Below are 14,239 nucleotides of genomic sequence, written 5' to 3'. Positions count from 1 at the left end.
ATACACAGTAATTAAGTTCTCATGTTTATTTCTTCTTTTTTTTACTTGGTTTGCTTGAGTGTATTAGGGTAGATTAACAGCTCCGCTTTTTTTATCTTTTAAGAGGAAAGAAATCAAAGGAAAGAGACAATCAGAAGAGCAGTTGAAAATACAGAGGTAGGGATAAGGCAGAGAAGTGATAAGGAACATGGGGATAGAACGCAAAGCTGCCAGACTGCAGAAACAAAAACACTTGGTCAGGTCACCCTTCTCCCCATTCCTACATACACAACACTTAATCCTAAAAGGTGCCGATCTTGACACACTTGCAACACCGATCTTGACACACTTACAACAAAGTAAGTTCGACAGCAGTTGGAAAGGAACAAAACTAGGCGTTGATCTCTCTAGTAGGAAGAAGGATATCGACAAAACAATAATGGCTGATGTTAAGGAAGCGAACTCCCAATCTAAAGTAGTAGTCTCAGAGACCATAGTTGGGGGAAAACTCCATAGTTGGGATTGATGAATTAGGTTGGGGTTCTTTTGATAATTGTGGGGGATTGTAGATTAACACTGATGAATTAGGTTAAGAATCTTTTTGGTGGTTGTTGTATATTAAGGTTAATGAATAAGGTTAAGTTTCTTATTGGTGGTTGTGGTAGATTTAGTTGATGAATTTCAGGAAGTTCTTTTTTGATGGCTGTTGTAGTATTACGTGATAAATTATCAAGTTACAGTTCTGTAAGTTAAGGTAATAAATTAAGTCAAGGAAAGTCAGAGTTTTATTTAGTAACCTCTAAATTTGTTTCCATCATCCTGCACCAATTGTGTCAAAGAAAAAAGCCCCTACAAGGAGAAATACCAGTACAATATTTACGTTACTATACTGTATGGGATAAGGGAAAGCATCTTTACAACTATGTTCTTGTGTATTTTTTTATGATATTTACTATTTTAATTTTATTTACTATTTTAATTAAGTGTAATTTATACACTTCATTCAGAAGTCACATACTCAAGTTCTTATTAGTACTGTATGGCAGAGATAATCTTCCTCTGATGTTATGATATACCTATGAAAAACAACCTTTGGCATCTAAGATGCATGGCAAAAACATATTTCATGGATGCATGGCAAAAACATATTTCAGGAAGAAGATAGTACATGTACCTTTAATGTCAGGAAATCCAATACAGTATATAATTTATAACTCATATAATCATAAATTCCAAAAGATCTCTGGATCTTAAATCCAAGGACAATTTTGTGGAATAACATATTATACCAGTAAATAAAATATACCAGACATTTTCTAGTAAAATATTGTTCAAGCTTTTACAACTCAGTTCTATTACATATAACCATACGTTAATTTGAACGTAAAAAAGGCCCCTTATTAACATTACTTTCACTTGTGGAGACATCTTTCATTTTATTTATTCTTCATACTACCACTATTATCATTCTCCTCACCATTAGAACACACTTTTTGGTCTCTCTCCTTAATCTAGGTTTCCTCACTGGTCTCTGTCCTGCTAACTCCACACCTACTACAGTAATCCCTCAATTATCTGCATTAACCTTGTCCAGCACTCAACACTGTCTGCAGAACCCCAGCATCACAATGCAGGAGTATTGCACTGCCAGATCAACCTTTCTTGGCAAGAAGGTGTTGAGAAACAAGGTTGAGAAACAAGGCCTGAAAAGTGATTCCTAAACCTGTCATGAAGAGACTGAACAGTTAGCCTTGATTTATTGTCAGCAAAGGGCAGCTGTCATGCATATGCACGATGCCGAGTTGAAGGCTGCAGCTACGAAGTCTGCAAGCCTGCATGGGGCTCCAGACTTTCAGGCATCTGAAGGTTGGCTGTTTTGGTCCAAGATTCGACATACATTTTCTAACAAGAAGACTCATGGCAAAGTTTTGGATGCTCCCAAGGAAGGAATAGAGGAATTTTGCCAGTTGTTACAAGACTCAATGAAAAAAGGCCTTGTTTTGGGTCAAATCTAAAATGGTGACTTTTATGTGCAGGGTTAACCCTCGTTCATAAAATGGCAGCTCCCATGCAAACAAGTGCAAATGGCTGCCCACATAGCATAATTCTCTCATTTTGTCCTTCCTGTACTTTCTCCTCTGCTGTCAAAATCTTGAGTTTCCAGGATGCCATGGGAGAGCCGCTACAAAGATTGAAAGTCCTATCTGATGCATTGGCCATATTGGACCCTGAGGTGCTCCTGCCTTGGCGTCACCCGAGCACTCCTGGATTCACTCTCACGTGGTTATTGGCCTTACTAACCAGAGGACATATTTTCCTGACTTGTACCCTTCACAGGACTACCAACCCTTGCTCCACTTGTTGTGTCCCAATTCAGGATAACTGGATAGTGCCTTTGGATGCCTGTGGTATGCCTCAGACGAACGAATATTTTGGCGGTCTGTTTTTCCTCCTATTGATATATTTTTTGACCTTTAACAAACCCCCTCCAAGTATATCTCATGCTCACCATGTGTATTTCTCTCTCCATTCATCACTAAACCCTAATTCCAATTTGCGAAGTGCGATATATATGAATTTCGATTGGCTATGCCACTTGTGGGCACGTTGTTAGCGAATCTTTAGTATTCCAAGTGCATGGTATTAGGGCTTCAGTTCTCACCAATCCCATAGTTAATTTGACACCTCTCTCTTCCAGAGGGATGCCTTCATTGTGAGTGACCAAGGAAACTCAGCTCGCCCTTGCATTCGTCGTCTGGACCTATCCATGTGTGATGAGGAATTTCATCTTCTATGGCACTGCCGAATCTTTATAATCTCAGCTTATTTATTATCATTCACGTGTGCCCCTAGTATAATAAATTTGTAAACTACTGTTTGTAATTGCTGAGTAAATGTAATTAACCATTCACCGAGTATAATTATACTTTGCAGTAACTTGACTAAAAAGAGTACCGAAGATTAGTAATCTTCTTCATTTTCTGCTCGTTTTGTTTTACTGTCAGCCACTTTATAGCGTTCCACTGCTTGGCCAAGGCTGACAACCTTGTCTAAGACTGACAATCGTGGAAATTCCCCAAGTAAAAACGTGTATGTAAATTAAAAAGGTAAAAACATTTGCTGAGATTCCAGTCACGAGCGCATAAGCACTCTTAAAATCCGTGCCGTTCAGGGTAGCAAACCTTAGCGCATAGTAGCTTTAGGAATTTTCAAGATTTTGCACTCATTTATATTGATTAAAGCATATTTTTGCGATTAATGCATGTTATATTTTTATTTGTAACGTAAGATCCATTTTACTGCTTGATTCAGAAGTCGAACAAAGAGGCTCAAAATGAGGACCCGAGAGCCATTTAAGCACTATATCCAAATTCCAAGAGACAGCCTCTAAATCCCTTAGGTTTGGAGGTATCAAAGGACTTGATGAAATCGGATAGGTCCTGATTTGAGGAAAGATCCACACTCCCGTGCCAGAAAACAGCTCTGCATTGCCCTGTAACCTTTGATCGTAGAGGAGGAAAAGCCCCTAGACATCCTCAAATAAAGAAGAAAATCTGCATTGTCTGCTACTACAGACGTCTGAGAAGACGAATGTTATATCTTCTACACCAGGCTCGAAAGATTGCCCACTTGACTTGGTAGACTTTGCTGGAGGATTGCCATCTACATTTTGCAGTAGCCTCTGAAGCTTCTCTTGAAAATCCTTTCTGTCTAAGGAGTTTCCCAACAGTCTGTATCTTGTCAGGGCTGGAGTCATCAATCCTTGGTGGAAATGCCTGAAGTGGGGCTGTCTGAGAAGACTTGGCCTTTATGGTAACAGTCTCGGGAAGTCTGTTAGAAGCCTGAAGAGATCTGGGAACCATTCCTTCTGTGGCCAGGGAGGGGCTACTAACGTCACTGTGACATTCTTATAGACACAAATCTTGTTGAGGACTTCCCTTACCATGCAGAATGGTGGGAAGGCATACAGATCTTTGTTCAACCAGTCTTGTAGCATGGCATCTGTTGCCCATGCTATAGGGTCTGAGACTGGCGAACAGAATAAGGGAAGACAATGGTTCTTGGAGGTCGCGAAAAGATCCATGAGTGGTCTCCCCCACAGCTTCCACAGATCCACACACACACCTGTGGAAGAAGAGTCCACTCTGTGGGGAGTACCTGAATGCAGTGGCTCAATTCGTCTGCAAGGACATTGAGCTTGCCCTGGATGAACTGAGTTACTAACCTGGTCTGATTGCGGTCCGCCCATAGAAGAAGGGGCCTTGCTGCCTCGCTGAGGGAGAAAGAGTGAGTCCCCCTTGCTTCTTTATATATGACAGGGCCATGGCATTGTCCAAATGCACGGTCCACCGTCTTGTTGTAGACTTCTGTCATAAAGTGCTGCAGACCTAAATGAATTTCTGTCAGTTCCTTGATGTTGATGTGCCAGAGTTTCTGTTCCCGGGAGGAGGGACTTCTCCTCTGACAATCTGCTTTCTGACCGCCACCATAGGAAATCTTCCTCGATTCCCTCCTTGATTTCCCAAGAGATTGGAAAGACAAACGTGTCTGGATGAGCTCTCCTGTTCCAGCTAGTCCTTAGATAGAACTGGAGAACTCTCATATGGAGTCTTCCCAGGGAGATGAACTGTTCCATGGAGGCTAGAGTGCACAGAAGGCTCATCCACTGGTTGGCTGAGCAGGTTTGACGGGAGAGGAAATCGTTCACTTTCTTCAAACATAACTCTATTCTTTTGGGGGGATGAAAAAACCTGAAAACTCTGAGAGTCTGTTGTCGTCCCCATATACAGAATCCTCTGCGTTGGAATCAGTTGGGACTTCTGGGAGTTGATCAGTAGGCCTAAACCCTGTGCTAAGTGAAGGGTCTTCTGAAGGTCCTCCATGCACCTCTCCTTCAAAGGTGATCAAAGAAGCCAGTTTTCTACAAAGAGAGAGATTTTGACTCCCATAAGATGAAGCCATTTGGCAAGCGGAGCAAGGACTCGAGTGAACACTTGTGGAGCTGTCGAAAGACCAAAGCACAAGGCTCAAAACCGGTAAACTCTGTTGCGGAACACAAACCTGAGGTACCTCCCAGAGTCTGGGAGTACAGGTATGTGGAAGCAGGCATCCTGCATGTCAATGGTTGTTATCCAGTCGCCTCGGCGAATGGATGACATGACAGAGTGACAAGAAATTCAAGGCACTGATGTCCAGGACAGGTCTCCATCCTCTTGATGACTTGGGGACTGGAAAGAGACGATTGTAGAAACTGTCTGACCTGACATCTTTGACCACTTTGATGGCTGTCTTCTTGAGTAGGGATGAGACTTCGTCCGAGAGGGCCAAAAACCTCTCTGAGCCTACAGATTAGGCAATTAATGCAATAGGAGTGTTGACTAAGGGAGGCTTCTCCCAAAATGGGATGCAGTAGCCCTCCTTCAATACTTTCACAATCCACTACTCCGCTCCCCTTGTAGTCCATTTCTCCCAGAAATGGAAGAACCTGGCTCCTACCGGTGCATGGAGGACAGGGTCCTCACTTAGGTGAGGAAGACTTGGCTGAGGACTTCTTAAATGAGCAAGACGACAACCGGAGATTCATCCTAGGTCTGGATTGGGCCCTTTGTCAGCCACCATGAAAGGGCAGTGGCTGAAGGGGAGGAACAGATTTGGTGCTAGCAGTTGAAAGCTCTCTGGGACGCCTAGTTGACCGAGCCTGTGTTGTTTTAAGTACAGCATGTGGCTCCTGGTATAACAGGCTCAGTATGCATACCATTTACACATCCATATCATACTAAGTAGACAATTAAGGCTGCTACCTAACAGTACATGCACCATGGAATTCTTAATTTAAAAATAACAGAAAAATTAGATGTCTTAAGGAATACCTTTCGGTGGTTGAATTAACTTAGATGACTGAAGTCGATTACGCTGTTGAATAGGGAGAATTACTGTTTCGCGCAGTTCACGTATAACTGAAGACAGACCAGCTACGTCACTCCATGAGGTAGTCATGCGGGAAGGCTCAACAAGCTGACTGGCAATCATCATTTCATATTCACTTAACTGAAATAAGAATAAGGGGCAAATTACAACAGTGAGAACTAAATTCCTTTTTATACATGAACAAATTTAGAAGAGAACTACCACTGCTATAGGTTTTTCCAATCTATCTGCTGTATGCTAATCAATGGGGTGGAGGAAAAAACAGGCATAGATTATGACACATACAAATTTTATGTTTTGTACACAGTACATTGATTTAACAAATAAAGTTCTTACAATATGTATATCAAATCACTAACAAACAGAGATGCAATAATGATAATCCTCTAACACTTATATCTGACTGGAAATCTATATAAGCGGTAGTAAATCCAAAAACTTCTTAGTTGACTCATCAAGAATAAATCTGTATTGGGGTTCAAATCTTTACTGGAGAGATAACCAAGATATGTCCCTCTGGCATTCTAGTGATGGATCATAATCGGCCTTATTTTGGGCAATAACTTTACATGGAATCAATTATGTACTGATGGACTTGGATTCTAAACAGCATGTTGGAACTGCAGTATTCAAATTTGGATCCAATTTCCAAAAAGTTAGCCATCAGCTGTGCTTTCCCATGAAACCATGGCAAGGTGGTATGACCATTGTGTAATTGATACGTGAAAGAGCAGAGAACCTTCTCCTTTACTGACTAACTGATTTATTTAGAATTCAAAACAGCAAAAGCGATCATCAGCACCAAAAGTACGTAACTTTCTAAATTAAATGTAGTTACACTGAAAAAACAAATTATAAAATTGATAAAGATAAAAGTGGGTGTTCATAACTTATGAGGATGATCAATTTGAAAATACCACTACAATATTATTAAAAATATCACCATGATTTCTAATTAAAAAGGAAAACTTTTTTAGGCCTCAGACTGAAATATTCAGTCATTAAATGTCCCACAGTCAAGGGGATCTAGTAATCCATGCACAAGACATGGATACTAAAATTTTAGGGGAAAGGTGCCTTGCAAGAGGTTCTAAACTTTCCAGTTAACCCCTGAATGATCTTTATGACCAGTCTAGCACTTTTGTATTCTCAGCAAATTTCCTCATAAAGGTGAATTTCTGTTTACGGGTTTTAACTTTGTGTCAAGGGAGTTTTAAAGATTATCTACAATCACCCCAAATGTGTTTTTAGCAGCATGGAGAAGCATGGGCTGATTAAGACCATCTTCTCTTTTACATGGAGAAATATTGGGTTAAGACCATCTCCTATTTCTAAGTCTATCCAAGTCCTTTACTTCTTTTCTGGAATAGTACTTCAGAAAATTATCTTCTGCAAAGGACATACTGTATACTCAACTTTGGGATCCTTTAATAACTGTCTTCTTGGTTAGCATGACATTACTGAAAGAAGCAAATAAAAAATCCTGAAGAGCCACAACAATCTCATCTAGGTCCTAGGGCCTGTGGTTTTCCCCAATACAGGCAGTCCCCCTTGGTTATGGCTGTCTTGGCCTGAGGCAAATCCGTATTTACGGCACTTTTTCAAATACAGTGGGTTCCCGTTAGACCGCGGATCAGCAATCACGCCTTCAGTTAATCACGGATTTTTCTGTGGAACTCATCTCCAAACATTTTGCGGAAAATTCACGACTTCCTAGATTTTTTCGTACAGAAATATTCACTAATTACTGCATTTTCATTTGATTTTTGTGACTAAATACATTTTTTATGATAAAAAAAGATTTACTAATTTTCAAATAACTCTCTCTCTCTCTCTCATGCGACTTTTGAAGACCTAATTTTGAAGCTAATTTTAAGGGACTCGCATCATACACGAGATATAAAATCAACGTATGTAATGCTCGCATATTAGCATCGCATTATAAAATACAAACATGAAGAATACACATCTTTTCCATGGATCTTTTAAAAAGTTATGCTTTACTTAACTGTATCAAATAATATTGTATGTATTCTCATATTACTATTGTATTATAAAATACAAAAATAGCGATCCACGTTTTGGTTTGGAAATCAGCTAAGGTCGATTACTCAGTAAGTTTACTTCGCCGTATTTAACTCAATTCAGTGATTTTCCTGCTTCTAGTTAGTGTAAATGCATCTCTAGACACACTATTTATATGCAACAAGGTTATTTTTCGTTATACTCAGTGTTTTCAAGTCGAAATGTGACTTAAATATGTCTCGTTCTGAACTATAAATATATTTTTTTTAATAAAAGGCGCTGAGGCATGTTAAACGTTTATGTAAAAAAAAGTCAACAGGTTCCGTTCGTTATTTTCTCTTGGTTTCATCATAATACGAGCTTGAAGCATTTATCTTTTGTTGTCGTGAAACCAACAGTAAAATGTGTTCTTTCATGCCTGGTAGTTTACATTAAAATACTTCTCTCCAATTTTATTTACAGTCAAGCATATTGAAGGTTACACAAGTGTTATCCTTATCCATGTTGCCAATACAATAATTTATAGTCATTAGCAACTTGAACATTGTTTTCTCAGCTTCGGCTACAACTTGCAGCTTGAATTTAGCAGTATATTTTCCTGCTGACCTTTTCGCCATAGCGAATACGGGTATAAAGTAAAAATATATTAGTCCTATTCTACTTAACGTTATTTGTAACACAACTACTGTATGGTCATTTTTTTTACAATCATATGAGGGCTGAAATGCAAGCAAAACAGCTGTCATCCGATTCGGTTGTTCATAGCAAAACAGCTATTTCTCGTTCAGTTGTTTATGGCTGTACGCATTTATGCAACTAGTATAACGTTACTAATGATACTTTTATCTTTCTCTTTTACTTTTTTTTTTTAACTTATTTAACTAGAAAATGGAATAGAAAAGAAATGGAGGGAAAGAGGTTAACCTATTGTAATTTAGTCTCTCAAAAAAGGAACTTGCATGATACACGAGATACATGATAAAATAATTTTCTAAGGGTGAAAATTTGGGGTCACACGATACGCGAGATCACACATTGCACGAGTATATATATACTGTATTAATACTGATTTACTATCATCTAATATGTATAAAAGAAAATGATCGTCCTGACATCTGCACTTGTTTTTACTGATGTAAACATAATATCAGTTCTCACTATCTCTCTCTCTCTCTGTACAGCAATTCTTCTCATTAAAGGATATGTATGGTACAGAGCAGAGAGAGAGAGAGAGAGAGAGAGAGAGAGAGAGAGAGAGAGAGAGAGAGAGAGAGAGAGAGAGAGAGAGAGAGAGAGAGTATATACCTTAGTTTTACCAGACCACTGAGCTAATTAACAGCTCTCCTAGGGCTGGCCCAAGGATTAGACTTATTTTTACGTGGCTAAGAACCAATTGGTTACTTAGCAATGGGACCTACAGCTTATTGTGGAATCCGAACCACATTATAGCGAGAAATGAATTTCCATCACCAGAAATAAATTCCTCTAACTCTTCATCAGCCGGCGGCGGGAATTGAACTCCGGCCCATCGAATGACGGTCTGAAGCTCAACCGACTCGGCCAACAAAGGGCTAAGAGAGAGAGAGAACTGAGGTGGTAAGCTCAATCAGCTGATGATTGTTTTTTTTATACATATTACGAAGATAATAGATCAATATAATACAGTATTAATGGATTCTGTAAGTGAAATATTTTATTGATATTTTGCTGTGTTACAATTATATTAATATTATAACTGCCTCTTAAAACAGGCAGTTACAAGCATTTTTAGTGGGGGGGCATCTTTGGTATTTGAACTATAAAATAGCCATTTATAAGTGTTTTTAGAGGGGGATGCCAACTTAACACTGATTTTAGCTTAACGCAGGTGGTTGAGGTCCCTAACCCCTGCGATTACGGGGGACATACTGTATACTGTAGTCATAAAAAAATCAGGTGTGGTAACAGTGCCATACTTGGATTATGGCCCTGTAATGGCGCCAATACTAGGATTACGGCACCGAAACGGTGCTGAAATCTGGATTACGGTGCCAAAGTGCCATAACTCACCGGTGCTATAAATTTTTCTAACGATTTTTGGGTTACGGCGATATCTGACTTGCGGCAGGCTGCTGGAATGAACCCCCCTCCCCTTAACCTGAGGACTGCCTGTACCATGTAGGTCCTTGTTGGACGGGTTGATATAGTTCTTGGCTAGCACTCTGCTGGGCCCACGTTTGAGTCTCCGGCAGGCCAATGAAGAATTAGAGGAATTTATTTCCCCTCTCTTACTCCCTGAATGTTGAGACCTCTTTTTCCAATACAGTACCTCTTTTACACCATTTGGCCATCCATTTTAGCTCTTCCTCTCTTCCTTACTCCCAATGCTTGTGAATTTTACACTATTTTTCATCAAACTGTTATAATCCATTCTTTTCACATGACTAAACACAATGACCTATAATTTCACCTATGCAAAGCTTTTGCCAATTTCTCTACCTGCTCCACACTTCCCGTCCTGTTAATTCTCATGCCCCATGTACTACACATATAATTCTTCTTTACGGTTTCAAAATTTTCCTTTTATTTAAACATCCATAATTCAATTATTTAAAGGATACTGCACTCAAAGTATGATGACATTTATAATAAAAATAAAAAAAAGATTCTAGTTTGCTACTTACAGATACTCTTTCTTTGATTCCAAGTCTTTGCAGTACTTCTTGAGCCTGAAAATAAAGAAGAAAAACTACCTTAAATGAATATTTACAATCACTAAAAATCTCAATTTACTACATTGAAAAATAACCTTATTATTCTCTTATCTAATACAATACATCAGATAAAATATATAAGAAAAAATCCAATTAGGCTTATATTTGCCATTTACAGGCCCCTCAAAATCTGAAATTCAACTCGACATATAATGGAAGGAAAGCTAGCAATACACAATACACATTGTTTTCATCCTCAACTATGAATGCACTGATGTATAAAAATTCACTAATTATAAAAAGCCATTGTTCTTGGTCCAAATGTCCCCACATTCTCGTATTCATGTGTCAATTGGAATAGAAAGAAATTAAAGACATGCTTCTGTCCCTTCTGTAGATAGTGGCCGTCCTCCTCATTTGTTAGCAAGTCTTTATTTATCTACCTTTGCTTCAGTGGCTGTTAAAGTCTACTGGATTTCATTTATATTCATTTTGAGGTAATCTTTCCTGTTATAATTTTTACTTTATGCCACAATTGTAGTCTGGAGCTGGAAATTGGATTTTCATGCATTTCAGTGTGTGCTTTGAATGTTTCTGACATTCATTTTGGACAGCCTCACCAACCTAACCTAATCTAGGGCACTGTAAATTAAAATCAGAAGGATTGTGACGTAACCCAAGTCCCTACTTGAATTAGGGTGGGGGAGTTTGCTCCTTGGGCTCCACCCTGCTAACATAAGCTAGGTTACCAGCTCCTTACTTGCCAAGTGTGATGTTAATTTAAAAATGTTAAATAAACCTTACCTTCATCGGAATCAGAACTTGCAAAAGTATCATGGAGATATTAGAATATATCCCTAAATTTGACTAAATTAGTACTTTTCCCTACCCAAAGCCCTATTTCCCACTGTGGTCCTCCCCCCTAATTGTAAGATACGAGGGGATCCAGTTCCTTTAAAACTACATATTTGTCATTGAAACGAATATCAGCAACATTCAAAACACTAAAAATAATCCACATGAAATTTTGCAATACTATCAAAGTAATTCAAGGAATAAGAGCTGCACATCTGCACCAAAGGAGCTATGATTAGAACTGAAGCAAGTTTTTTCAAGATCTGCCCTCATTCCAAAAGCCCACTTCGGCCTCATTAGTGAAACTTATAACAAAAGAACCAATCAGGTTCAGCACTGTCCTTGTTCTCACACTTCCAGATGAAAGTTGAAAATGAGGTTGAAAGTATGCTAGCCATCCCTACCCACAATGCACTTGCATGTACCTCACGATATAAATAAAGAATTTTGAAAAAGTCTGAGTGGGTAACAACATTCAATGGTAAATATTTCGATAACAGTAAATTTGTGATAGATTTTGGTATGCTTTTCATATTAAGCATAGCAAGGCGGCTTTAAAACAAAGTAATGAAATCCAATATCATGAACTGGTATTAAGTAAATAAATTACCCAGAAACTCCCTCCTTGTTTTACAAAATTTTGTCCATTAACATTCGAGCAATCCAATCGTTTTTGCCGCCCCCTATACCTAGCTAGTTATGAGTGCCTGTCATACAACTTATGATTGGTCTTGTCAATACCACAGATAATTTCACTGTCAAGTCAGACTGAATTATGCTATCAAAATGCACTCAAGTGTAATAATGCAAAATAGTTGCACGCAATTTGCTCAACAGTGCAGGGAGTCACACTGGAGAAACACCATGGGTAAAACTGAAGACTTTCTGCAGCCTGGTTCCCACAAGTTAGCAACAGTAATATTTACCACCTTTTTGCTGATGTTTTTGTTACTGTTAAGCCTATGCCTTTTGTTTGTGTTTATATTTACCATCTTTTGTTTATGTTTTCAGGTTCATCACCAAGGGGCTGGTAAAAAAAAATACGGCGCCAGTTTTGCACATACACTGACAGTTATTGAAGCAGAGGGGTGCGGTAGTAGGCTTCAGTTTTACCCCACCACCACCCAAGGCTGGGCATAGCACCCCATGGTAGGTTAGTTTAAGATGCACCCATGTTGAAATGTCTTTGATTTGCTTTTAGGCAGGCAGCAACCCACAGAAATAACACACAAATCTTTAGCACTTTTACATACCCAATTTCTAAAACTACCACGTCTGGGCTAATGTAAAAGGTGTAGTTTGGGGCAAATGGGCTTACTCGTGGAGCTGAACTGTGATGGAAATGAAAGGTAAACGAGTTTATTTCCTGGTTTGGGCTTACAGCCAAGCTAAAATGAAAAACTATCGAACCTTGCGCTTTGCATCCTTTTTCTGCTTGGACGTTGGATCCATAGCAGAGACAAGGAGCTTCACAGTGAAGTATGAAGCTGCTGTTGCAAATGCCAGTCGGACCAGTAAGGACAACACCTCTCCCCTCGTCAGCTCTCCTCCCTCCATCTTGCGACTGTAGTTCGATAAAATCAATCGGAACACCATGAACACACTCCAGTGATCAGATTGGAAGCAAAAGGAGGTTAGGTCTCTTGGAGAGCTTAAGAAGATCGTCTGCAGTGATCGTTCGATGATGATGAAATGCTGGCACCGTCAAGGAATCGGCCAAGTGACTTCAACTTCTAATGTGCCAGTTTTACCGCCTCCGTTATATAATAGGTTGTGCCGCGTAGCTTGCTGCCTCAGAGTCCGCTGAAGATTCTTGATAGCTTAACATCTTGGTACCAAAACAATGCATTTAGGTACGTGCTGAACACGTTATTAGTGTCCCTTAATGGATGGTACGTAGGCTTAATGAGTGATGTAAAGAATGAATAAAATGATGATACTCAACATCAGAATAATTAGAGAACATTAGCATAACATCAAGAGGACGTCAATAGACTTTAACACTGCAATTAATTGGAAATAATAGTCAGTTAGGGGACGTCAATAGCCTTTAACACTGCAATTAATTGAAACTTAAGGTACCCAAAAGTTATTACCTTCTACCTCATTTATTGTCAGTTAGAAGAGCTCTAACATTTGCTCTGGAAGAATACCAGATTTTTTTTATTATTAATATTTCTTACATCTGATGTCATTATTTTCCTTGGTAGATCTCACAACTTTACGTACTTCATTCGTCAACAGCGTTTAAAATCTTATAACAATCATTTCTTTTCCCATTTAATTAGATGAGATTATTTTCTAAAAGCTTTGTTTCCCAATCAGCAATGAACTTATAACTTGTTAGTCGGGCAAGTAATGACGCAAGTACCGTTGCAAAAACAGCACTGTCCTGACAAAATGAACGTATGCACTTTCAATAAAAATTCATAATTACATTACATATATATATATATATATATATATATATATATATATATATATATATATATATATATATATATATTATTTATTTATTTATACACACACACACACACACACACACACACACACACACACACATATATATATATATATATATATATATATATATATATATATATATATATATATATATATATATATATATATAAAATCAAATCACGGTAATAAACTAATAACTTCATCATAATCTCTATTCCTTTTTCCTTATGACGTGCCAGGATACTTCACTGGCATGAAGACTATTCTTATTCTTGTGAGATCTCAGTCAGTTATCA

The 14,239-nt window shown here is 38.5% G+C and overlaps 1 protein-coding gene across 1 annotated transcript in view; it reads right to left on the bottom strand.

Annotated features, from left to right (window-relative positions):
• The window catches only part of nmd (no mitochondrial derivative), a 49,267-nt gene extending 35,712 nt beyond the window's left edge, over positions 1-13,555 (bottom strand). The window contains exons 1-3 of the mRNA XM_067126021.1: positions 12,891-13,555; positions 10,596-10,640; positions 5,850-6,027 (exon numbers count right to left, since the gene is read on the bottom strand). Of these exons, the coding sequence (XP_066982122.1) occupies positions 5,850-6,027; positions 10,596-10,640; positions 12,891-13,076 (409 nt within the window). The 5' untranslated portion in view covers positions 13,077-13,555. The remainder of the gene's footprint in view (positions 1-5,849; positions 6,028-10,595; positions 10,641-12,890) is intronic.
• Between the last annotated feature and the right edge of the window lie 684 nt (positions 13,556-14,239).

Source organism: Macrobrachium rosenbergii, chromosome 23, assembly GCF_040412425.1.
Source record: "Macrobrachium rosenbergii isolate ZJJX-2024 chromosome 23, ASM4041242v1, whole genome shotgun sequence".
Classification (NCBI taxonomy): Eukaryota; Metazoa; Arthropoda; class Malacostraca; order Decapoda; family Palaemonidae; genus Macrobrachium; species Macrobrachium rosenbergii.
Note: the sequence above shows the minus strand (reverse complement) of the source record. Positions and strands in the feature narration are given on the sequence as shown.